The 26938-nt window shown below is 39.4% G+C and overlaps 3 protein-coding genes across 5 annotated transcripts in view; 1 reads left to right on the forward strand and 2 right to left on the reverse strand.

Moving 5' to 3' along the window:
• The window catches only part of LOC136428753 (protein EFR3 homolog B-like), a 71057-nt gene extending 49907 nt beyond the window's left edge, over window positions 1-21150 (forward strand). The window contains exons 12-27 of one of the 2 annotated variants that reach the window (XM_066418491.1): window positions 8816-8977; window positions 9701-9824; window positions 10423-10461; window positions 10730-10781; window positions 11209-11384; window positions 11526-11601; window positions 12667-12828; window positions 13421-13558; window positions 15210-15286; window positions 15741-15865; window positions 16075-16160; window positions 17343-17369; window positions 17598-17646; window positions 18045-18151; window positions 18387-18436; window positions 19388-21150. In XM_066418491.1, the coding sequence (XP_066274588.1) occupies window positions 8816-8977; window positions 9701-9824; window positions 10423-10461; window positions 10730-10781; window positions 11209-11384; window positions 11526-11601; window positions 12667-12828; window positions 13421-13558; window positions 15210-15286; window positions 15741-15865; window positions 16075-16160; window positions 17343-17369; window positions 17598-17646; window positions 18045-18151; window positions 18387-18436; window positions 19388-19493 (1556 nt within the window). In that variant the 3' untranslated portion in view covers window positions 19494-21150. The remainder of the gene's footprint in view (window positions 1-8815; window positions 8978-9700; window positions 9825-10422; window positions 10462-10729; window positions 10782-11208; window positions 11385-11525; window positions 11602-12666; window positions 12829-13420; window positions 13559-15209; window positions 15287-15740; window positions 15866-16074; window positions 16161-17342; window positions 17370-17597; window positions 17647-18044; window positions 18152-18386; window positions 18437-19387) is intronic. The other variant, XM_066418492.1, reaches the window with a different exon arrangement.
• The window catches only part of LOC136428758 (myosin regulatory light chain, smooth muscle-like), an 88813-nt gene that overhangs the window by 60937 nt on the left and 938 nt on the right, over window positions 1-26938 (reverse strand). The window contains exons 2-7 of one of the 2 annotated variants that reach the window (XM_066418500.1): window positions 25865-25966; window positions 25155-25230; window positions 24539-24646; window positions 24110-24188; window positions 23687-23735; window positions 22982-23101 (exon numbers count right to left, since the gene is read on the reverse strand). In XM_066418500.1, the coding sequence (XP_066274597.1) occupies window positions 22988-23101; window positions 23687-23735; window positions 24110-24188; window positions 24539-24646; window positions 25155-25230; window positions 25865-25966 (528 nt within the window). In that variant the 3' untranslated portion in view covers window positions 22982-22987. Of the gene's footprint in view, window positions 1-22494; window positions 23102-23686; window positions 23736-24109; window positions 24189-24538; window positions 24647-25154; window positions 25231-25864; window positions 25967-26938 lie in introns of those variants that run through there. The other variant, XM_066418499.1, reaches the window with a different exon arrangement.
• LOC136426425 (aggrecan core protein-like) lies at window positions 886-7060 on the reverse strand. Its single transcript, XM_066415090.1, has 5 exons — window positions 6758-7060; window positions 6254-6378; window positions 2417-2803; window positions 1280-1441; window positions 886-1073 (listed from the first exon to the last, which is right to left on the reverse strand). The coding sequence occupies exons 1-5, from the start codon at window positions 6910-6912 to the stop codon at window positions 886-888; spliced, it is 1017 nt and encodes a 338-aa protein (XP_066271187.1). The 5' UTR covers window positions 6913-7060.

The raw sequence follows: 26938 nt of genomic DNA on the forward strand, positions 1-26938 counted from the left end.
AGTTGCTGTATCTTTTATAAGTGTATCTGTATCTTTTATAAGTCTTTGGTGAGGAAAAATGTTGGCCAATCAGTTTGGAAAAGCTCTCAACCAGAATCCAGAAGTTGTCTTTTTTAGAAGCTTATGTAATGGTATGCTAATTCTATATTAATCGAAAATACTTGTGCTATTTTAAAATATAGGTGGGTGCAATTTTTTGCCATCCCAGGTATGGTATGGATGTACATCATACTAGTTATTAAAGAGGTCCTGGAGATTCTGGATATGCTTGCCAGTCGTTATTACCTGTGGAAGCTAAGTTCGTTCCGTCACTCCAAACAAACTCTTCTTCTTCCTTTCTGTCATCAAGGCCAATCCAGACTCTGTCCATTGCTGGGTCATCCCTGAATAGGAAATACCGGTACAAAGAAAGTATGCAATTATATAAACTTAACATATGAGGAAAATACAGACAATGTTCCTATCATAGGACAGGTACTTAAAGCAAATATTATCTTAATGCCATGTAACAATTTGCAGTCCCACAATCGTACAGATTTTACATAAAACATTGTACATTGCTGTACAGTTGCAATTTTTGATAATGTACTTGCATGTACATTTTACAAACTGAAGCTTCAATATTCTCTCTCTATAGTACCTACATTGTACAGTACCTTCATGTCTACTTTGAAGGTAGGCAGAGATAATGAAAGTAACTGTACTCTAGTGATTTACTGTGACTTAAGTCACTGTTTGTTTGTTTTTTTGTTTGACATAATATGCAGAAGCAATCTGGATTCTGCTTTTAGTTATACTTACAATCTTTCACAGTTTGTTAAGAGGTTTTTAATCTTTTAAGTTCTAAGTTTCTATAAATGACATGCAAAAGTACAGACTCAGATGCTACCTGAGTTTCCGCACGATGAACTCGTTGGTTTCAAGCCCCTTGATGGTTGCCAGTCGTCCCCCGTCATGCCCGCAGATATCTTGTGCTGTGCTGAAGGTCTCTTTGTCTCTGGAGAACCTGTAGCACTTGCCGTTGAACGTATCTGAATAGTTTTCCGGGCAACGATGCACCGACGAGAATACCTCTGGAAACAAAGAAAACATGGGACTTTCAAAACAAAGCTACAATTTTGTCTTAACACTCTGGACAATAACTTCATGACAAAACTTGAGACCTAATGAAAATGAAGCTACAATTTTGTCTTTACAATCTGTAGAAACAGTTTCAAACCAGTGGTCTCCAATTTTTAGTATTTAGAGCAGCTCAAAGTCAGTCAGTGGCTGAAGTTACCTGATGAAGAAGCTTGCTCCTCGGGGACACCACTGTTGATGCGATCCTGCAGGGTGACAATGATGTTCTCTTGCTCCTGGATCTGGTCCTGCTGCTGCAGCAACACCTCATACAGCTGCTCGGGGTCCATCTCAGGGTGGGGCTTCAGGGATGCACTCTCTACTGTACACAGAGGAAACAGATGTCAAAGTCATCAATTGATCGTGATCATAGATCTAAAGATACTGCCTTTTCTTCCTTGTGCAAGTTCCACCTATTACTACCTGCTGATTGAAACAGATACAAGCTTAGCTTAAGAAAGTTGAATTTCGAGCCACAACTGTTATTCTTAACTGAAGTTTATCAACATGTTACCTATTAGCATGTTGAGTGAGGGGTGGGAAAAGATAACAGAAAAAACACCTGGGAGCAAAGAAGCAAAGAAAAGATTAGGAGAGAGGAGAAGAAGATGTGGCGGTCAGGACAACAAAGTATAGTCCCTAGAGAGTTTTCGCTTCTTGTTAATAGTGGTGCGGATCAGTCCGGCCGGACCGGTCCCGGACTTGTAAAACGTTTATGTTCAAGTCCAAAAAAACCTAAACGTCTGGAAACAAGTCCGGACTTGAAAAAAAAATCTTTCACTCATACACTACTTTTTGTTTTAAACCATCTTAAACCTTCCTTAAATCGTGAAATTTGCACTAGAAAAATATTAAAACATTGCTGTTTTTGTGTTTATAACTGAACTTTTGTGTTAATTACTGACTGTATATAATTCCGTATATATAGTTTTCAAATTACGTGTAAAATATCTGCCAATATGCAATTTTACATGTAACACGAAAAAATGTTCCAAAATTATTGTTCAGGTCCGGACTTTCAAGTCCGGACCTGAACCTAAACTTCTGGACTTGAGTCCGAACCTAAACCTAAACTCGGGTTTAGATCCACACCACTACTTGTTAACATTACCTGTTCTGGATTCATTGTCTAGGAAGACTTTGAAAGACAAATCAAAGAGGGTTTACATTACTAGTTTAATGCTACAAAAGATGACTGACATGTGCCACTGCAAATCAACCAGTGTCCATAAAACCTCACAGTACTCCCATTGGTAATGATCATATATACTAGATACTGGGTGAATATGATGCATACCTTGTTCTAGCTGACAGATGAATCCAGCATGGGCATCACAACTCAGGTCATTCCACATGGCATGTAACCCAAAGACGACACAGTCTTCTCCTTGGTTAATGTTATTGGGTTCTCCTGGGTGCCAGTTAGAATAGCCAGATGACTGCCAGCTCTGGCCGTCCTCAAACACCCACTGGCCTTCACTGATCGCATCTGTTAACCCGATCCAGCGGTACCCATCTCTAATTCTCAGATCTGAGATAAAAGCGTTGGTTGCGTTGTCTTTCGGCATGGCTACCAGTCCCCCGTCTTCGGCACACCTCTGTCTGGCATCACTGTATGTCTTTGGCTCATCGAAGTCCTTGTAGCAAACTCCGTTAAAACTAACGTAGTCTGATATTGGACAACCTATATGGAGAGAGTGAGAATTTCTGACTCACTGTAATACATGTATTATTACATGTATGATGTATGTAACAAATGCAATATAACCATTGACATCAACTAAACTGATAATAAGATGATGATGATGATGAGGTGGTTCATCAATGGTTGATAACTAGCCCCAATCAAGTGGTTTACATTGACGTACATGTAGCAGTGACATAATGACTCATAAACCATTTATTTGGTGATTATAGCTATAGGTACCGGTCACTCGTATATCCTTCTCCCTGCTCCCCTAACTCTGTAACTAATAGGGAATGGGGTGCCAAACGGCTACTTAAGTCTACTAAAAGATATACCATGTACTGACTCAAGGGAAAAGTGGATCATTAAATGTTATTATCACATAGCCAGATGGCGTCGACCAATCAGAAGCCTCCATTGCCCATGTGTTATGACACCGTAACACACCCCTAATCATCATTCCTCCCATCATTCCTCCCATCACTAACCCACGCTTAAGAAATTACGGCTGCATATCAACCAATTGGAATGGGGGCTTGTGATTGGTTATATGAATTGTTATCAGGTTTTTCAGAAGTCACATATCCATCTTGCCTCTAACATATAGTTCATGTGACAAGAGTCAAATTAATGATAAACATTAGGCATGGAAAAGGACTCCAGTTGTAAGGTATTACGTATGCATCTATTAGATAAAGGTCTTATTTGCACAGTCCAGTAAGGGCAGTTAAAAGTTAGCATAAGTATCCTGGAGTCCAGCCTTGGTAGCTTTGTTAGCCCGCTCCCTAAGGTCTGCTATAGCCTGCCAAGTTAGCGGATCTTGGGGAGTGGGCCAAAGCTAACAAAGCTAACAAGGCTGGACTCCAGGCTAATTATAAGCTGAACATAGAGCTTTTCTCACTCCTTACCTACATGTACATTGTACATGATTGTGTGTCTGGCTAACAAAATTAAGCTAAAGGTCACATCATTTTTAATTTCTCATCTGGCATAACAGGAGGACGAAATAGACTTTCTGAAAGGGATAAACCTTCTGTCTGCTGCCTTACTCTATGACAAATTATTTAGTGAATTGGGTGTCAACCAACTACTTCAGTGTGCTAAAGGTTAAGCTGTTGGTCTAATGTTTGAGAGGCCTCAAGCTTTGCGCATGTCGATTAAAAATATATGGACATTACAGAGTTGGGAAAAGGGTTAAACTTTGCAACCACGTATCTCCAAATTGGGAGGGGGAGGTACATCTAGCAACAGAGACAATGCAGCGAAAAAATATTTCTTTAACAATGAACATTAATGATGACCCGGCCTCAAAAGCAATAAAGACTCCCAGAGTACATTTAGCTAAATTGCATGCTTCCTTCTGTTGCACATTTGAAAAATGAGTTTGCACAGACCAGACATCAGTGTGCCATCGGAAGGCATTTCAGCACCCATAAATTCAAAAAATATTTCCAATGACCAGTTGAAGAGTTATCAACTACTATTCAAGCATGACTCCATTTTTTGTTGTTTCCCATATCCAGTAAACTGCCTTTAATAGTAAGACACCTGGCCAGTTTTGTACACTACATGTAGGTACAAGCTGCTTAAGACAGGACTGTAAGGTTTGATCCACTCACACTGGGAAAGACCCCCACTCTTTTCGAGAAATGCGGTGGGGTCTTTAACAGCTTTACATCCCATCCAAGAAGACATCCCTAACTGAAGCTAGGTACTCATTTTTATCTGATTCAAGGAAATCGCTTTAAAGTCCCTTTCCGAAGGGCACAACATTAGGCCTGGTAGGGTTTGAACCCTGAACCTTTAGATTCTAAGTCAACAACCCTAACTGCAAGACACAGTGTTAGTAAGATATATTATACTCCTCCCATTATCATTGGATCACATACAGGCAAACATGATAATCATAAAATTCAAACTGTGGTACATTAGACGTCTAAATTTGGTGATTAAAGACGACCAGTACATTACGTGTTGGCCTAACGTGCCCCCCAAAAAAACCAAGCTGATTGTAAACAAGTAAATGAAATAAGCACAGAATCCTCTCGCCAATCTTCCCCAGAAGTCCTCAAACCCAAAACATGTCCAACTTTTGGGTAATTTGAACAACAACCATGCATGTTTAATGTTTTTCATCAGTCACTTCAGTGGTCATCTGCACGTTTCCTGAGTGTTACTTTATTTTTCCTGATTGCAGTAGCATTGGGAACTCGCAGCTTTCCAACACATGTACAATAATGTATACACTGTCACAATCATATTGCTTTGTACTTGATAACTTGAGGTATCTTTAATTAGATTATGCAAAGAAGCAAGCAAAACATTGACTTTTTGAACATTCACACCCAACAAAGAAACTTTGGCAGTAAGTTGATTGGAGCTGGTACTCGTGGCACTTGTCCCTAGCGTTAAAGCTTTGGCACAAAACAGCCACTTGTCAAGCTTGATGTGTCAGATCAGAAATGTGTCCAAAATGTGAATGTTGAAAGTACAAACCTGTAACTGTGTTATTGTGATAACCTGCAGCTGTCTTATAGCATGAACATTGCATATAACATGCAACATGCAGCATAAATGTTCTCATGATAAATGTCCTTTAAATTGTTAGCCTGGGTGCCATCTTTCGTAATAACCACTGGCTCAATCTTTCGCTTGCTACATGTAGCTAGCAAGCTAAAAGATCGACCCAGGGGTTACTGCAGAGGATTACATGCACCCAGGCTAATAGATTGTATCACTGTCTACTGGACTTGACAGGATACGTACTTCAGCTCTCAGCTCTGATTGTACATAATGATTCCACATTCTCAACTCCACTATATGATGAAAGAACTCTTAGACTAGTTCCTGACTTCAACAATACCACAAATGCCTATAAAATACTATTTTGTACAGTTTAAAAAAAGTCCTCCCGCGCCACTGAGTGGAACATATGGCGGCGCCCATCTCCGATTCTCAGCCCTTGGGCCACACAACTTTGTGCAAGTCTCTACAGCAGGGGGCTAGTCCGCTGGTAGTGATGTGTGTTTAACTTCCATACTCTTTCCCAAATGCTGAGTGCTAAGCAGAGAAAGCAGTATGTACCATTTTTAAAGTCTTTGGTATGACCCGGCCGGGGTTCGAACTCACAACCTACCGTGTGCAAGGCGAACACTCTACCAACTAGGCCATTGCACCGGCTATTGTACAGAAAGGACTGTAAATGTAGAAATGTTTGCGGGGATTTAATTTTGCGGTAGGGAGAAAATGAAGTGTTCCGGGTGGTTTTGAGTTCGCGTTAGAAACAATACTAGCGCTACAGTCACGCAATGGAACGGCTTTTCACGGTCAGGTTTTATGTTCGCGGTAAATAGTTCACTGCAAAACCGCAAACATAAAACCACTGAGAACGTTTCTACATTTACAGTATCAAGTTGACTGACGTATACAAGAATCCTTCAGCCCTACCTTTTTTGGGGGGCTTTTCTTCCTCCAGTAGGTCCTTGATCTTGTTGTGGATGTGAGGCACGGACGGCTCGTCTTCTTGACACTTCTCTGTTTCCATGTCCTTCCGTTCAAACTCCACACGGTAACTGTGCCATGGCAAGATAGACATTTGATATATTTATTAGATGAGAAAACATATTTGTTTGTTTCATTCATAATACTGTAACAGTCTGCAAAACTTTCTGCTCTTTAAATACTAATAAGTTGCAAGTCTTGTTCCAGGAGATTTACAGGACACTGTCTTGACTTACATTATTACTGTCACTACTGTCACAGTGACTGTGATAGTAGTCAATAGATTTGGGCAAAGACTATGCCAAGACTTTCAAACACATGGCACAAAGTCTTGGAGTGAAATGGAAATGAAAATGAAGAATTATGATTGTGCTCGATGAAGTTTGAACCTTGAATCAAACCTTGTAAGGATTTGTCATGATGATGACATGAATGGTGATGTATGCGTACCTGCATCCTTGATAGTGGTACCCTGTCAATTCCCAGTCCCTAGGAACTGGGTCGGCCACCCCTGCCTCCAGGGGAACCTCCGCGGGCTGAAGCTCATTCTGTGCAGCCACCACAATCAGCAGTACAGGCAGTAGGATCACAGTTAACACACCCATGGTCACACCACCTGTTGTAGCTAACTGCTACACTGTACTAGCACTAGGGCTAGTATGGAAGATGGAGAGTCTACTAGTAGCTTCTGCTCACTGTTACAACCCACTGACTTCTCACCACTCTTACAACATCAGTTGAAGGAGTGGAGAAGTCCTCTAGAAGTGGTCCTCGGGGTGCGAGACCGCCGGGTCTTTATAGGAAGGCTAGCCTAATCCCATCAGACAGCTATTGTTTCCGATTTTCCCACCAAAAATTCCATTTCTACCTAGCAGTAACCTTGTTTCGGGATGTTCTTGTGACCGGAGCTTATGTGTATATAAGTCTTTTCTTGGCACCTTTCTTTAACTTCTAAGTGTTCTCTGTACTTAAGTTGACCATGCCTTGACTGTTCAATGAGGTAAGAGACTGCCTAATATGAACTTTGCAGGGAAATCCTGTGTGGTGAAGTGGGTTACATATTGCCTGATCTCACAATTTAATGATACATCAAGTAGTTGGTTCTTACTTACAGTGTGTGTGACTGATAGCTTATGTTACACAAATCGTTACATGATTGTAATGTTATTAACAGTGACTGTCATGTTTTTGACTCAGTTACATATAAGTCCTAATTACGCATATTATTACATGCCTGCACAATTATGTACATGTAGTTCCATGATTTTCTACCATTCATAACATTGCTAGCCTTGGACAATTGGTGTCACCCTAAGAGGAGTTGCATTCAAATTTGGTAGCTGCATTCTCAGTGCTGGAACTGTTTCAAGTTGTCAGCATTTTGCTTTGTTATAAATGATTATAGAATTTTGGTTTGTTGATGTGTTTATGTTTGGTAACTATGGCAATGTGAGTTCTGTAAAAGATTGTTTTCTTTAGTTGAATCTGTAACATTGAATGTTTGTTTTAGTTTCAGGAAAAAGGCTTTCACAAAACACTAATTTTTTTTCACATGGGGACTCAAGTAATAATGTTCCTCATTTCTCAAAGTGCTATCCTCTGACATCATTGTACATTTTCTAAAGTCGGGGCACTCTGCCAGGGAAGGGAGTTAGACTATTATTAAGTCTTTTCATAGTTCTGATGTTAGGATTATGTTGTTACTGCAGTTACAGCTACATTTTATGCCATTCATGGGGTATGTGGGAAAAGGCTTGAAACCTCCTTTCAGTCTCGGTGGCATGCTTGTCTCCTTTGAAGAAAGTTGCAGAAACATTAAATGCTGTGTGAAAATATACTGATCTCTGGATCATACGTACAGTATACACTTCTTACTGGGGAGATGTATTGGCAGCTAAACGTTACTCCTGATTGAGAATTTAACACATTCAAGAAGATGTTTAAAAGTGTACATCACTTCTTTGGTTTGTAACAAACTATTCTAACTGTTAATAGGGAGATTTATGTCAGTGAGATACCTTTCATGCATAGATTCAGATTTATTTCCTCAAATGCTGATGTTAAAACTGTCTATTCCTAACAATGTCAAGTACATTTTCTGCTGTTAGCGACAATAATCAATCTTGATAAAATTTGATCAGTCTTTTTTCATGTATCATTTGGATGATGGATGCAACCTCCATTAACGTTACTCCGTTGGTTTAAAATAATACGCCACTTTGAAAAACGGTGTGTTTGAGAGATCTCTAGTGCAGCACCCCTAGGTATGCACAGTTTAGATATACATGAGTGCATTATATTGGGGGACGTTGGGTTGGAGATCTGTTTGGACAAATCCTTTTAGGGTAGAGAAATTATGTACTCTGGTTGAGTTAACTTTAAGTTAGTAGATGTTACAATTTTTCTTTTCTTTCATGTTTTGTGACATACATATAGAGACACAGCGACGGTAATTAATCTACTTAAAACAACATAGGTGGTAACATTTATGACTTTGTTGTTCTGTAGGACCGTCTGTGCTGGAGGTGTTCAACACGTTGTTGCGTCATCTGCGCCTGTCCATCGACTACCAGCTGACGGGGAGGCGGGGCTCGCAGGGAAGCGTCCACAAACAGCCAATCAACGAAGAGGAGGAGAAACTGTTCCAGGAGGCCATCATCACTACTGTCGGTGGGTCATTTAAGTCTAAGAAACCACTTACACCAAATCTTTGTGTCTGTCTACTCGTAAGACATACAAATGTGAAGGAATAGTGTCAGAAATGAACCTGGTAATACATGAAATAATAATGCTATTCATAGATTAGATTAATTCTTAAAACTGTTAGTATTAGCAATAGTTTAACTGTCATGTATATTTAAAAGTTGTCGCACATTGTACCAGTTACAATTATCACGCAATGAAGTTCATCTGTGTAGAGATGTGTTGCTCACATGACATTGATAGATGAAGTTGAATGTAAAGTGAGCAGTTGCCTCAAAGTTCATGTTGTACTTTATAACTCAAAAGCCTTGACGTAGCCATGACGTAGGTACTAAGAATTGTAGATGGACATGAATATACATTAAAGAGATCTAGCTTACTCAGAGCTCATCCGACTGTTGAAATAATTCGTATTAAGTAAGTAAGCCTAAGGTACCTTTATACCTCTCATGCTCAACACATTTGACTGTCCAGTACAATGCTATCCTCACCATTGGACATAGATGAGCATTTATTGTCATCTCTACACCCTTGCAGTACTGAGGAATCTTGTACAGCCCTTTTGCCTCCTTACAATGTATAATAATGTTGATGGATCTCTTGACTCTCTGCAACTTTGTAAACTTAGTGTTTTCCTTCCCAGTACTAGTGCTAAAAGTCAATTAAGTCATGTCTACCCTTCTTCCTCAGGTGCATTTGCCACTATCTTGCCAGACTACCAGAAGATAGAGATCATGATGTTCATCATGGGGAAAGTGCCAATCCCTCCCCAGGATGGAGGCCACAACATGCTGTCAGCCACGGGAGTCCAAGGGTATGGTGTACCACACAGCCTTGTACATGTAGCTTTTATAGTGCCATTCTGTTTGCAAACATTTGACAGATAATGCCAGAAAATGAATTTATCAGACTGAGTGTATCAGTGCAATTATGTGTGACTGGTACACTACAGCAATGTTTAAAGGGGTCAAAGGACAACTGATGATTGGCCTACATGTAGTTGGCATTATCTCTGTTAAACTTTTCAATATATACCGTTTTGAATTGAAGAAAGGAGAAAAATGATACTGTTTTTGTGATAAGCAAAGATAAGGTGTATGTGACATATTATTTTGAGGTAACTATTTTGAAGATTTCTCCAGTTTCGTTTGTCGGACTACCAAAATGAATCAGCAGTTTGTACTTTGATTTTCTTTGCTCTCTGTCCTTCTTTCTTTATTTCAGTGCCCTTGACTTTTAGTCTGAGTACCATCCTCCATAGTGACCGCTGGCTCGATGCTTTTCCCTTGCTTACTATGGTGTATTGAGCCAGCGGTCTCTACAGAGGATGGTACATACATGTAACTTGACTTTGCTTTTCTCTGTATCTTTGTGTAACGTTACCTTTCACACTTATTCTTTCTTCTGTAAAGACTGATTTACTTCCAGAACCTGAGACCTAATTTCTCTCAGTGAGTAAGAATCTTGCTTTGATGATTTCTTTTCTTGAACATGCTATTGTGCTTTTCCTCTGTCTCTCATACAGCTACATAAAGTACATGCATATTGTACTGGTGTATGTTTCTATATATCAGGTCTCCTTCCAATGCTCCTTATATGTAACTTCCCTATCTTTACTTTTTCCTTTAGTTTCGTTTCTTCCTGTCCTATTTAAGATATGTTGTGAATATTCAAAAGACTTCCACAGTTCTAACAAATTTCAATTCAATTCCTTGCCAGGGAGGAGGGGAATCTGCTGTTGCAGAATATGCTGCTAAAGAGCTTGCACCAGGTAACCTCTGCTGTTACCGTAGACAGTATTCCTTATCAAGAAAAATAGTCTTAATATTGGGCAAGACAGCAAGAGAAAAAGGGTTGATGTTTCAATTCAGTTTTTACAGGAGACTCTATTCTAAGTTATGAGTTTATGATACAGAAGTTAAATTTGTATAGATTATTGTTGAATTAATATACATTGTATTTGTCTGGTTACCCCCAACCCCACAGACAGTGTCTTACTGTTACAGTAGGACTTTTTCTTTCCATATATAGTAGTAGATCAGAGAGAACAAGTGCTTCAACATAAACAGCATTGCTAAGTGCTTCATGATGGGACAATAACCTGAATTTTGATTACCATTGATTATGATATGCTCTAGTGTACAGTGTATTATACTGATTATTACTGTAACAGTAACTGATTCTTATTTCGAACACAGGTGGCCCTGGCCTACACATCCGTCTCCATGACGACGACCTTCACCTCCACAGCATTCTTGGACCCCTTACTGAGAGTCTCCCTGGTGGCCGATGTCCGAGTCCGTCTGATCGTACAGCAGATTCTCCACACCCTCATTGATCGCCATGGCAACTGTGAGAAGTTAGAAAAGATCAGGTGTGCTGAAAGTCAAGATTTGTTTTCTGCTCTTATTTGTGCCTCATCTTAACACAGTGACATAGTCTACTATCAAAGATATGGCATTCAAGATTAACTTTTAAGATTTTAGCTAATCTATCAAACTGTATGACTTTGCAGAATACCCAAGTACATCAATGACCTTGATCTGAAGGTTGAAAAGTGTTCCAGACAAGACTTGGCCTTCATGAGAAAAGTGAGTAGTACTACATGTACAGTAACTAAACATATAAATCATGTAAACTTTCCCCTTGTGTCCATTTTCTTGAGGTTACATACAATGTCCGTGAAAAGCAGCCTACAGGCTGATTTGAGCTACTTAATATTATGAACATTGATAAAGGTTCAAACAAACATACATTTCCAAATCTGTAAAACATGCAATGTAAATACAAAATCTTTCTAGAACTCTCTTTGACCTTGGGTTAACTTTCCTCTGCCCTTTTTCCACATGAGTCCTTTTTTCTCCGCCCAGTGTGCTCTAGTCAATGCCACTTAATTCAATCCAGAACTTTCTCTAACCTGGTTACACAGTTAAGCTTCCTTCATTTCCCAATTTGCAAGACTCAAATCTTGACTTTAAACTTGATTAGGTGGGCGTAAGACTGGGATAAGTAAAGGTACAACTTAGTTATCTATTGGTTTCCAGCTTATGACTGACAAATAGACACACAACCCTTCTTTAACACAATCAAGTGTTTCATAATAAGTTTAAAGGGACCATACCAACCACAGTTTTGCCTTATGTAATACTATCTATCATGTTTGTGATCATTAGATACTAATGTGTATAACATTATCTATAGTCTTGTTGTTTTCTCTGAATATTTTGTCAGCAAACATTCTAAACAATTTGTTAGCAATCTTGCAACATGTAATTTTGATATACTGTGTTAATGCAGAAATGTTTGTGATGGTTTTATGTCCGCGGCTTTCGCGGCGACGTTTCCCCGCGAACTTAAAACCACCGCGAACATTTTTGTCGAATACTGTTACTGCTGCAGCATGACAACAGTGATGAGAACTTCCTCGCCATCTACTGCACCATGGCCCTGCTGTGTGTGGATGATGTTATTTATGTTGACTCAATGTTGAACTCCTTTCTTCTGTAGCATGGCCCCCAGTTCTACTCCATGCTGTATGAGAACCTGCTGCAGCATGACAACAGTGATGAGAACTTCCACGCCATCTACTGCACCATGGCCCTGCTGTGTGTGGAAAATGTTATTATGTTTAATCAATGCTGAACTCCTTTCTGCAGCACGGCCCCCAGTTCTACTCCATGCTGTATGAGAACCTGCTGCAGCATGACAACAGTGATGAGAACTTCCACGCCATCTACTGCACCATGGCCCTGCTGTGTGTGGAGCTGGGAGGGGAAGATGTCCTCGTGGAGCTGCTCAGACTCACATTGGGGCTGCAGGTAAAGGGGCTGTGCACTACTGAAGGGTTTAAATGATCCCCCTTTCCCTCAGTGTTTACAAAGACATAATGCCTGACCAGTGATGAGGCTGTTATGTAGGTCACTGGAGCTGCTCAGACTCATACTCGGCCTGCAGGTAAAGGGGCTGTGCACTACTGAGGGGTTAATGACATGTAGAGTTGTATGTAGTCACCACCACCCAGCTGCAGAGATTGGGACAGGGAGTAGCAGCCCTGGCCATTGAGGATCCAGAAGCCTGCAAACCCCAGGGCTTCCCAAACCTGAACAAAACAGAATGTTGTTCAACTCATTGTTTACTTTCCATTCATTTGCTGCACACTAATTCATAATACTTTTTCAAGAAGGTTTGAAAAAAGATTCCAAACCACCATGCTGTAATAAGGCCATTCTTAGTGTGATCAGTGTGATTCTGTAGTTAGCAATGAGCCACAGGTTTTAGGTCTGCATGCCTCAAAGTCGCAGCTCAGGAAAATATGATGATACATACAAGTATCCGCAGTTACTGTTATGGTTGTAGACAATTGATGATTTCAAGATCATATTTGAAGTAAAGATGATATGAATTCTGCAGGAGATTGCCTGCAAACCACAAGAGGAAAACGATCTCTCCACTCCGCACATCTGCAAGCTCCACGCTGTCCTGGCTGCGTACTTGAACCTGATCAGTCAGCTGACTGCCATACCTGCCCTCTGTCAGCATGTCACCCAGGTGAGTTATCTCACACATTTCAATACAGGGGTTCACACTGTGAATAGTTTCATCAGGCTGGTAATATATAAGTCAATGATTAAAAGGACTCTTTGTACACAACCAAGTGATTTATTCAACCGACGTTTCGGTGATCATCTGTCACCTTCCTCAGGGCAATTCTGACTGGTTCACATTGCATGAATATTCATTGAGTGCTTACAGTTCTGTGGACTATAAAAACTGCTTGCATCATGGGGGTGATCACACTTTTTCCATTTGATGCCATGAAGGTGTGAACGTTAACGCAAAGTCAATTTTTAGATTGGGTTGATGAAGTTTAGACATCCAGATTAACAATATTTAAAGACTCTTCATCCATTACTCTTCTTTTTCAGGGGGATTTAGGTGAAAATTAGAGTCAGGTAGTTGTTGAGGCATAAAACAAAAAAATTGGAAATGAAAGAATTTGCCAAGTGAACAAAAAAAATTGTACACACATTTTTCAACAACATATTATAAAAGATTCTTCCTAATGCTTTTTTATGTTATAAGGTGTCAGATATGTTCTAAGGTGTCAGAACAGTTAGTGCTGCCTTGTATATCATACTCATTACCAGTATGCCACATATAAGGCATGTGCTGCATTGTCTAGTATGAATGAGGGATACATGTTATAGATGTTAGATTTAGAGTTGTATGCGATGATTGTGACAGAGTTGGTAAATTGAGTTGGCCTCTGACAGAGAAGCTCTTCCAGCGAGTGCTCCTTCCTCCCTCAGGGCCCCACCACCAGCGGTGAAGACAGTTCATACTTCTGAATATTTCATAGCATAGCTCTTTCTATGGACTTAAATGTGTATAAATGAATTATGAGGCCAATTGTCTTGTGCCTTGTTAAGGCTTTTTACCCCACTCAAGGGCTAGGGCAACCTGACGTTTTTGGCACAAATGAATACCAACCTCCTTGTGAATACACAGCACTTTGAGGGTAGACCATACCATTTTTAAGTTTTAGGGTATGTATATATACAATCTATCTTTGTTCACCCCTGAATAAAGCTTGCATTTATTTAATGCTGCATTTTTGGCCTGGGCTTTGTACTGAACAAAGGAAAGTAAAGAATGATTGATTTTCTACAATAACATATCAGGTCACCCAATGCAACATTTCAGTATACACCACCCGCCAATGCCCGTGGGTACTGCTAGAGGCCAGAGATTATAGGGCGGACACCAGGAAGATCATGCCTTTTACTTTTACCCCAAGAGAAAAGTGAAGACGTTGCACAGTTTGAACTTAAAGGTGTTGAAAGGACGCATAGATTACAGTCACTGAGGTACATGACTAGAGTGTGAGGAAACCTTGAATTCCGCAGTTCACTTCTATCATCATCGTCACCGCAACAATGGTAGGGTTTTGAAATCAATGTTCAAAGCCTGTGTTTATGATTCCTTTGCTAAGATTTATTCCTTTTGATATTACAAACTGCATGCACTAGCACTGTTGTAAATCTCTTAAAGCCATAGCCCACACCTGTCCAACAATGACCGTCTGTGTTTTGATTATAACAGGTTTTGAAAGACATTACTAGGTACCCCTCCCATGAACTTGGGATGTGAATATTGTCATAATCTTATGGTGTCCATTTTTCTAAAATGTGATTTTCAGGTTTTGGAGACCAGGAAGCAGGAGGCACCTTACTTCCTACCTGAAACTACCTTCTTGGAGGGAGACAGTCTGGAACAGTGAGTATTACATGATGTCAATGGTTTGCTTTTCTTCAGCAGTGCCATGTTGTTTTGTAGTTAATTACCTAACAGTAGTCAGATTGTAGAATCACCATGATGTTAATTCTGACTATACAACATGTACTGGGCGTATTTCATGCTTGTAGCATGATTGTCTTTATGAAGGGGATCATTTTTCACATTAGAAACCCACATGTAGACTTTTTTTGTTCCTTTGTTTGGTATAAATGTATGTAGTAGTCAACTTTGGGTTTGTAGGTAAATTCAATACAATAATTATTCACGTTTTGATAACCTAAGCTTGGAGTTTGCTAATAAGACATCTGTTGCAATGTAGCTAATTCTGAGCAATCATAAAGTTAACATTCTTTGTATTATCATAACTACATGCTCAACATTGTTAATGTAAGGAACCTTGAATTTATTGCATTTTCCCCTTGTCATCCTACAGAGTGACTTTGCCAGACCCAGTGAACACCAACTTGTTGTTCCACCAGAACGCCATCAATGAAGCCATGGCCAGCAGTGGGCACGAAGTCTCAAGACTCTCTCAGCCGTTTGTTCCTCTGAGATCAGGTCAGGGGGCTAAGAAAAAATGTCATTCATGGACAGATTCTTCTTCTTAAAGAGGAGTAATGACTCCAGTAGCCACCTAGGTCCTCCTTTCGAAAATTTAAGTAAGCAAAACGAATGAAAGTGGCGGCAATGTAGAATAGATGCTACGGTGTGACTTTGAAACATACAATGTCATGTAGACGTCTAAAAGTATGTGTTTTTTGTTTCAGATTTCCCATCTCAAAGCAGATACAGTATGGATGTCCAGTCCATCAACATTGAGATGGACCAGGTAGACACCCCAGGCAGAGAGCGGGTAAGGCATCCCTGAACACTGTGAAGGGCTCTAGATTAAACTACTGTAGGTTCTCACACTGTCACACATAGCTGACCATGTCCAAACCTTTTCCAGACCATGATTGGGAGTTAGTCATGTATGTTTTGTAATGTTTTATGGTGACTGGGTCACAACACCAGCAAATAAGCTGCCTATGTCCCACATGTATTATAGCATCACAATTCCAAAAGAATCAAATCTGTTGGTTGAGAGTTGGGTTGGTTGTCAAGAATGCCTACTAGTCTTCAAAAGTCGTCTGAGCCATCCTACTTCAAATTTTGATGGATAAAAGTCAGGAAAGTCATATGCTTTCTGGATGCGATTGAAGAGCAAACTGGAGCTAGAATAGGATGAATTCCAGGCTACTCCCAACCCAGTGCTGACCTTGGTTGGAAAGTGCTTGGGAGAACAGTCATGGGAAGCTCCTGAAAAATGATTTCTCAATACTCATGAGAGTAATTGCTTTATGAGACTTTATTATAGATAGTTTATCAATTTTTATTGTGAAAACTATAGAGAGAGCATTGTCTCATTCCTACCAATGAATTCAATTATGGCACCTTTTCTACGTTCCAGGTTTTTAGAAGTACAGATTCAAAGCTTTTACGCATCCTTGAAAAGGAATTGTCAATTGTGGGTATTGTACACAAGAGAATAGTTGCATTTATATGGTTTTTAAACATTCCAAGCTCTTTTACAAAGCCAATTATAGAAGTTCTTTCTTACTTTACATTTTATTGTTTCAAATGTCACAGATTTTTCAAGTTTGTTGTTTTCAATTAACTATTCACCCTCACGAAGTTGAATACTGTAAATGCCTTTAAGTGCGCATGGTTTTTATTTCACGCTAAGGCAAAAATGGAGTGTTTGTGGTGGTTTTAAGTTTGCAGCAGTGCTATAGTCACATACTGCTACAGTATTGGTCACAAATGTTGGCGGTGGCTTTAACTTTGCTGTGAAATGGTCACCGCAAAAACCGCAAACATAAAACCACCTCGACCATTTCAGCATTTACAGTATATCTTAAAATATTTGTTCTAACACTTGTTTACTTCTAAAGCAGTTGTCTTACCTAGTTGTTGAGTTGTTACCATTCTTCTTCATGTTTTTGTTCTCTTTGCCTTTGTACTACTTCTGTTTCCTTTTTTTCCTGGTTCCTAGCCAAGTTTCCGTGCATGTAGTCTTGTGGTGAGTTTCCTGTGCTTTTACCCCAGTTTCTTTCTCAATATTCAAAACACAACTCTGAAGACAGTATGGGATGATGGAGAGGAAAGGATATGCTTTTCTTTAATGTATTTAATATACATATTCATGTTTTTGTGTTTGTCTGTGTGTTATATGTTCATATTGTACATGTAACATTATGTTTTATCTGTTCAAAGATGTAACATGCTGTTTCTTGTTTTACTTAATCAGAAACACCCAGGGGAGGAAATCACCTTTGAAACCCTAAAGAAGACCTTAAGTAAGTCATTAGAGAAAGCTGTGGAGAAATAAAGGGCTTGTCTGTACCATGTTCCAAGTACAATGTCAATCTGTTGATTAAAAATAGTATCGTAAACTGAGGAAAGATATGTAGTATGGAAACATCTGTTTCAGTCAGAATGAAAACTCTGCAGCTGGTATACATAGTAAATATGTCACTTTAGCAGAGGAATGCAATACTGTGAAGACCATACGTGCAATGTATGTTTGCAAACCAAATTTTATATGCACAATTGAATGTCATCTGTTAATATGTATGGTATGGTCACAAACACATCTATCTAATGTTGCCCTGTTATGCTAGATGAATGAATCACAGGCCTGACCACATATATATGGTTAGCTTTCTAATCTCCTCTTTTGTTCTCTATTCTTCAGCTGAGAAGACCCCAGATGCAGAAGATGATGAAGCAAGAAGACGGGAAGTGGTTGAGAAGTTCCAGAATGCACCATTTGAAGAGATAGCAGCCCATTCTGAGGCCAGGGTAAGCCACCGACTCTCTATTTAACCCTTTGGAAGGCAGTATTTGCTTTACAAAGTTGATGGCCAACGGACTATGACATTTTTGGTGGCAACTTAATGTTCTTTTGCGAAAACTGTATTATTTATCAGCTACATTTTTATGCATTTTGATTGTTCATAGGAAATTGTCAATTTTAGTCTTATAAGAGTTTACCCGATGATTTTGGTAATCCTGTTGTTGAATTTCCTATCCTCAGTCCCAGCAGCTGAACAACAAGTTGAATGAGATCATGGACATGGTGTCAAAGTAAGTCCGCATAAATCCCTCTGGAAAGCAATAGTTGTAATTCATCCACAGTTCACAATTTGTTGTATTTCTAAAACCATTGTAGGAATCATCTTGCGTCCATGCATACCAAGGAATCATTAAGAAAAGATTTATTTTTAAAATATAGACTATAGTTTTACAAATCTGACCGTAGTTTTGTCTCATTTGTAAAATTTTGAAGATAGTAAGGTTATGGTGATGACGTAGCTATCAAAAATACATGTTATCTATGCTCATGTACGCACTGTTTTTATGCATAGATTTTTTTGTGGATGACTTTATCAAAAGATGTCCTCCAGAAGATGTGTTGATTACAAATTCAGCACCAAGGACAGTATCTGTTCTGCCATATCTTTTGAAATTTGACGTTTTCATTGACAGTGCATGCTCTTTTTCATCTATGTGAAATATATGGCCAGCTCTCTACCGTATGTTACTTAGGACTGTCCTCTAAGTATCAGGATATTCATTCAGCACCAAGGACAGAATCAGTTTTTTAGGCATGACTTCTCTTAGTTTTAACTAAATATTTTTGGAGCTCATAGCTATCAGTAGAATGTGTTTGATAAAAGCTAGACTACAACAGTGTCAGATTATTGTTTATCATCTGACTATAGGCTATTTTATTTTTAAAAACTCAGGATTCTGGTGTGGAAAATCCCCCCCCCCTCCTCCTAATTACCATCTGCCCATTTCATCATAAATATTTTTAATTTGCTCTTGACCCCAACCTCTTATTTTGACCAAAAAATTAACTTCCTGACAAACACCTTGAACCTTCAGATAGAATGGCTCCTAAAAGATCATGGAAACAATCCTGACTAATATGTGTTTGATAAACAGGAAAGAGACATTTTGGTGTAGCTGTTTTCATGATTGGTATCTGTGATATTTGGTCTGACAGTTCTTTGTATTCATTTGTACCTCCAGGCCATCAGTGGATGCCTCAGGCAGAGTAGTGTCCCTGTCAGGACCCTTCCAGGTCAAGTCTGTTCCTGTCTACGAGATGCAGTTCCCTGACCTGTGTGTGTACTAAACAGTCAGCCAGTCCTGTCATGGCCACACTGATCCACCCTGCCACCCCTCATCACAAATGGACTGATCCTCAGTCTGACAATCTGTGATCATGTCTAGACTGTACCACTATGTATAGGATGGTGTTAAACATGTTTTCTAGCCAGATATGTTGTTCTTTTCTGTCACAAATGGGCTGATCCTCAGTGTGACAAGCTATGATCATGTGTGCACTGTACCACCATGTATGAGATTTTGTTTTGACTGTTTTCTGACCAGCTCTCTATGTCTTTTCTGTCACTATTAAGTTGAGTCTCCTGTCAACTTTGTCTCTAAACTACACCACAGTTTGAATGTCTCACTTATTGCTTCACATTAGATAGCAAATTACATGTACATCTTTCTCTTCCAACTGCTATAAACACTTAGCAACTTTCTTGTCATTGTAGCTTGTACAGTCACTGTATTACTTGGTGGTAGTCTAAGATAATAGGAAATCCATTAGAACAATGACAAAAATGTGAATTGTAAATGTTGCCCGATTAAATGACGAATAGATTTTAAGTAAGAAGCTGTCCAAAGCTCTACCCAGATTGTTGTCCGAGTGTATAAAGTGCAAATGTGTAAATGTCATTGTTATGCATGTTTCATGTGGTCAGCACATTCACAATGTTCAAAGTAACTAAATGTTGGTCACTGTCACACAAGTACTTCCCTCGTAGCTTGTACCTTTATGGTACAGCTCTTGTCATTTTATATGATGTTTTTTTGTTGTTTGTGCTTATTTATTTTAGCAGCAACTGTACGCTGTGTGACATGCTGTATACATGCATGCACACATAAGCACATTCTAGGTACAAGAAGTATTTCTATATGTCAAATCTATTGTGTTGTTAGCTGCCACAAATGAATGTAGAAAGTGTATAGCCTTTGTTTATTCTGATTACTCACTTATGTTGCATGATGATAATGAAACACATCACTTAAATGTATTCCTTGTGGCATAGTGGAAGAAGTTGTTGTCACGCAGTATTTCGCAGCTAGAACCACATGTCTCCAAAATGGGATAGAAAAATGTACCCATTGCTAGTGTTCCTAATTGATCCAGTAGAAGGACTCAAACCTTTGATTATGTGTGCATTGATGTGGCATTTTTTTCCACAACACTGTAAATACTGTATATGTGACATGTCTTGTTGAAGTTTTGCTGGTGCTCTGTGTAAAAATAAAAGATAAGAAATTTGAGTAAATGAGTAAAGGCATGAACAAGATCAAATTTTCAATGTGGAAAATCTGTGTAGTATGATGACGCTTGAGCTAAGGACCTAGAGCAACTGCACTCTTATTGATTCTTCCTTTGTAAAGTAATAAAGATTATCAAATTCTTCTCAAGTATAAGTAATAGTTACTAGATTCAAATAGCGAGAGACTATTAATTTAGAAATGAGCTATTACAGATATGAGATATTATAAGATAAGATAACTAATAGGTGCTTCGCTTATCAATGTAAAACTAGACTTAGTACATAGATAAATAGAAATGTTGAATTTAGTTTCAAAATTAATGTTGCTACACGCATTTTACAGCATGCATTGCAATTCCTACTGTGGTAATCAAACTTTGTGACATTGTAAAAATGACTGAAAGGTAATGTGTAATAAAGAGAAATCGATAATGAGCTGGGGTTTTTTTTGATTGAATGTGGTTAATATTATATGGCATGTCTGGAGTATTGTCTATTTATCTTTCAGATATATATAATTCTATATTTACTGCATTACACTTAGGGAACATTGCGTTCTTGACTGTGCACTGGAAAGTTTGAATTTCGTTTGGTTTAGAGAGAGAGCAGATTGATGTATTCATAATAAACCAATGGTTTCGTGCATATCATTTTATTTTCATATAGAAACTATACTCTGTATGGAATTCATTTTACACTTGTTTTGAAAAATGTTAACATTATGCCATATTTCTTTTCCATTGTAGGATATCTGATAGATGCATTTCAGTGCAAGAAAGATATCCATGGCATCCACTACGTACATGTACATCAAGCAACATACTGTTCTGTAGGTCACTTTTTGGTTTTGCAAATTCGATTTTCCTATAATTGATCCAATTCCCGTTTGTTATTTTCTATGTACAATTTATATCGTTTTTCACTTCGACCCAAGCCACTTTCGCTTCTTTGTTCGACGATGCCTAGTAAACGTTATCTCTAACATCACGATTTTCTGCATGATCATGAGGTTGGAGATTACTTAATCGCTACGTGAGAGTGGTCACGTCGGCCAGTTCTAATGTGTAATGTATAACATGTTACGTAAGTCAGTCATCTGAAAGGATCGGCAAATCAAATGAGCAGTTTAAGTCAATGTTTAAAGCCGTCTTTAAGGGGCTTTGGACATAACGTTACCATTATGTATAGAAGAAACTAAGAACGCAGAAAAGTGTTTTTGTGTCGAAGCCCGCGGTTGCCTTGTAGATTCTATAATTCAGTTTTCTACTTGTTGACAATTTACTGAATCAATAACGTGGACTAACCACGTTACATCAATCCCCTCACTTAAGGTTATCTACTTTAAGTATGAACAAAGTATGTTACTACCTCCCTTACAATCTTGCCCATAGTACTTACCCAGGACAATGCTTTCCGATTGGAACACGATTTCAGACTGAACAGCCGACTGGGAAATTTTGACAAAGAGCGTGGTGATATTTCATTCACGCCGTGTAAAGACTAGGGAACCGACAAACTTGGTTATAGTTTGTTCTTACGAACGTTAACCTGTGTGTGGGCAGTCTTCTCTTTAGAGTTTAGACACACATGTACTCTACATGATATTGTACTTTACGAAATCACAGATGCAACTAGATCGAGAGTGGAGAGATTAACTTAAGAGTCCCTTGTGGTATCAACACATTCATGTTACTTCCACAAGTAATTGTTGACTTCAGACTCGGACCACACACAGACTTACAAGTATAACGTTACTAGGAACAAAATTGACCAGAATCATTTCGATGAATGACATGGTACTTTTATTCTTAGTGCATGAAATGAGAATGAAATGACATGTACAGAGTACGCGGAGCAGCACACTGAGTTAACGTTACCCGGAACTTCCTTGAAACATTTTTCGTGGATCTTTACTCTTGATGGGAAGGGTGGTGGACAAGTAAACTACTTCGAAGATCAAGGAGAATAACGCACGCTTAAATTCCCGTTTGATCTTCTGGATGATTTGTGACGTGTTTGTTTGATTGCAAAACAACAAAAAGCACACACTAGTGAAAAATGTACAAACACAACCATACACCACTAGGTGAAAGTTTGGTGACGGTTTGATGACAAAGTTTCTGGGACTTTCGTTGGTGCTGCGTACATGTTTAATATCGGTAAACATGCAGCAAACATGTGATGATTGTTGCACACGCGACACATAAGAACTATCTCGGCATGCACGCGGAGTCGGGTGAGGTCTCGGCGCGACTCCCGTGGCCCAGCCTGCTCATTCGTCATCCTCCGGCTCGGCGCCCGAGCGCACGTACGTCAGGAAACCCACCCAGTTGAACTGGCCCTTCTTGTTCACGGCCCACGGGGCTCCCGCCAACATCTTATTCCACTGGACAAGGACGAGGGAAGAGAGGAAGATAAACATTCAGATATCAGACATGTGGTACAGTAAAACTTCTATTGAAGTGGATGTGAGCTAACAGGTAGGCCTGCGAATTGTTGTTGTTTTGTTGTTGTTGTTTATCTTTATGTATAAACAAATAATTAAAAACAGAATGATAATTAAGGAGAAAAAAACATGCAGGGGGCCAGAAACCTATGTGGCTTTTCGTGCCCCCCCCCCCCCCCGATACTTAATGATATGATTTTTTTTGTTGAGAACCTTTGGGTTTTTTTGGCTAACGTTGATACAATCGCTCAAAATTACTATTACGACACGGTCACATTCTTCGTAGGTCGCCGTACGATTTTGAGGTCGTATCATTTTCAAGCAGGCTTTGACAGAAAAAAAACGCCTAGAATGATCTAAGGCAGCCTTCTCGGTAACAAGACAGTTGATTTTTGTACGACACATGCACGACATCACAAGAATGCCCTCAGTTTACCACCATACGACGATCGTACGACGTAGGGACAGCGCCCTTAAGTAGACCTCAAGTAGAACTTAAGTAAAACAGTAGAAAAGTTTGCCTACCTCATCCTCTGAGAACCTGTCACCCCTCTCGCAGAAGATCTCCTTTACCCTGAGGACGATAATCCAAATCCAATCAGTATCAGTAACTTTTTCATAAGAGAAAAAAAAAGGACAAATCGCACATCTGCAAATCTTTCGATCCAAAGCAACAGCATTTCTTAGATATGTTGGTAAGAACGCATGCGAGGTATTTTACGTGATGGTGAAGCAACTTGATAGTCGCATAGAAACTTTAAACAGGACCTTCCCCGGACATACGAAATATAAAGGCAATTGATCTCGTGGTTTTGTGTTCACACAAAGACATACGCACGCACGAACGAACGCTGCCGAAAACATAACCTTCTGGCGAAGGTAACTAAGAATTAATGTATGTAGATGTGTGATGGAATATTTCGTTACAAACAAACAAACAAGACTCACTTCAGCTTGGGCAGAAAGCCTTTGCCTTTGGGGTCAAACTGTTTCATTCCATCCAAGAGCTGCTGCACGGGGTTGGTGTCTGGAGGGAAGAAAAAACACTCAGATCAAACTCTGTTAGACTACCTGACGATGAATCTTGCTGTCCCTGTGTTGCCGTTACTGAGTTTAAAATTGGCATGCCAATAGGCGAGTTAACTAACGTTGGATACGTTAATCAGTGTTTTCCAACTTTTTCCTTGAAACATGGAAGGTAAGAAGAGGAGTTGGACAGGTGCACTATTATCGATAACTGTGTCAATCCACGTGATTTACGTTATCAACAAAAACGTTTCTTTTGATGGAAATGGTGTTATGCCCTGACTTGACATGGCCTCCTATACTCAGTTCATTCACGTACATGTTCACACTCCCATGGTAGCCCTTACTTACCCTTCATCTTGTTTCCGAACAGAGACAGGAAGATTTGGAACGAGATGGGCTCTGCTGCCTCCCCGATCATCTTGTCTATCTGTTCCCTGAAGTCATCCGGGTTCTTACCTAGTTACGGAACAACACATAAAGACATGATGAAGGATATGATGAAGGGTTGATAAAGAGACAGAGTTCGTCACCAGAGCTCCCCAGAGTAGCTAACTCTTTTTGTTGTGTGTAATGTTTAGATATTTGTCAAAAACATAAAGATATGTTGGTTTGTTTTCTTAGAAGGATGCCATTCATATAGATTAGTTGTGATTTCTTCGTAACTTCTGTTTTACTTTGGAAGTTCACAACTTCGAATTTCAGCAACTGAAAATTGGTTTGTTTCATATAGATTCAGTTGTGGACTTCTTCGTAACTATTGCTTTACGGATAGAAATGCTAATGAAAATAAGAATATCTCATATATATATGCATAGACAGACTTGTCTGTAAGGAAGAATTGTTTTGGGGAGGGGTGATTATGGGAAAATAGATATCTACATAGAGATTGTTTATGAAGAAAAAACAGAACAAAACAGTGGCTAATCGTGGTGATTTATGAATAGAAATGATTATCATTATTTACCAAATGAGGCATACGTATCCTTCAGATCCTCCTTGTCGACGAAGCCATCTCTGTTCTGGTCCAACACTCCGAATGCCTGAAATGCAAAACAGGGGGATAAGGTTACCAGGCTGGGCGTGTTAAGCGGGCCTCCTACCGAAATATCACACATTACAAGTGTCAGATGCAAGGAATCTGCTACCATTGTGCGGTTTCGAGTAGCCTGGGTATCACTCTCAGGATAGCTTTGAGTGCTTTGTAATGTAAATGTAATTTTTGGTAACTTTTGTACTCTTCTCCTTCACGATAGATGTACACATTCCGCAGGTATAATGTAATGCGTGTTATAACCTGGCCATCATCCTTGAGCTATGCGTTTCTAGGCAACCCTCATTCCGAAAAACCTCCATGCTGAGGAGTGACATTACAGCTGACCCAGAGAAGCTTCTATTTCAAGCAAACCTTCGAACTCCCTCCCCCATATGCATTAACCACTTTACCGCCACTCAGAGGACTGTGCAAACATAGACTAGTACGAGCTAAAAGCCGACCTGTACATGTAAAGTTATTACTTTAAAAATGGTCCTTGTTCAAAGGTTGGAGCCAAATGCCATGCAATAATTAAATGATTGCTGTGTTGCGCCAGGAAGCTGTTTTGGTACTGGGGATGCGATACAAACAAACAAACAAACTAACAAATAGATAAACAGACATCAGGAGACAAGTCTCACCTCCTTAAACTCCTGCACCTGGGATGAGTCAAACGTGGTGGCAGTAGTGGTGGCGCGCTTGCCTCCTCCTCCTCCTCCACCTCCCTTTCTTCCCTTGCGACCCTGGAACCGTTACATGCAAAATAAACGTTGGATAGCGTCGCTCAAATCTATGCCGACATCCAGAGAGAGTCTACGGTTGGTCATCGCTCATCGAGTTGTTAAACATACGAATTTTGGCATTTTGTAACTTGTCATTATAGTAAGATTAAGTTCTGTACAATTGTGTTAATAATCGAAAACAGCGGTAGCCCTACATTGTATGATTTATATGATACTGTTTTACACTTACCAGTGGGGATCACGGTGTCGAGGCTTGGCAACACCACAATATTGTCCGTACGTTTTGAAGTTTTGTTCTTGTTGTTCTACCAGTTTATTTACCAGTCTCTATCGTCTATCGTCACCCCAATGAGATGGTCATGGAAATGCCTCTACACTGTACACTGGCCAAAAATCTGACACGTATATAGTTCTAGATTGATATCGATAGACGAACAGTACCGAGTTAACTTTAAATGAGCTTGTGTGGTAAGTGAAGCATTACAAAAGTCGGGTGGTTTTGACATTTACTAGTCATTTACAGGCCGCCATGGGCTTTGGTTGCGAAAATTTATGTACGTGAAGTTACACACTCTCGCCAGACTTGTCATTTTAATAATTAAGATACAAAATGAATGAAATATCAACAAGCTCAAAGCTTTTCTTCAGGGACATTAATGTTGAAAAACGCTTGACTCCTTCTCTGTACGCTACAGGGCATACTTGTTCTAATGCTCTTGACATATCATGCGACTGTAATAACCCCTCCTGGTCAGCAGTATGTTTCGTGATGCCAAAAAAGGGCATTTGATGTGATACAAATATCCCTTATTTTTATACCAATCCGAGTACTGCATTAGGTTTATCTTTTATCATCACAATAAAAACACAAAAGGCTGAGCTCTTTTCTTTTTACACAAATGAAGTTTGGTTGACTGTGATTTTCAACACAGAAGAGACATTGCAGATGGCTGAATCCTGAATCCGAGACAG

The sequence above is a fragment of the Branchiostoma lanceolatum genome, chromosome 2 (genome assembly GCF_035083965.1).
Source record: "Branchiostoma lanceolatum isolate klBraLanc5 chromosome 2, klBraLanc5.hap2, whole genome shotgun sequence".
Classification (NCBI taxonomy): Eukaryota; Metazoa; Chordata; class Leptocardii; order Amphioxiformes; family Branchiostomatidae; genus Branchiostoma; species Branchiostoma lanceolatum.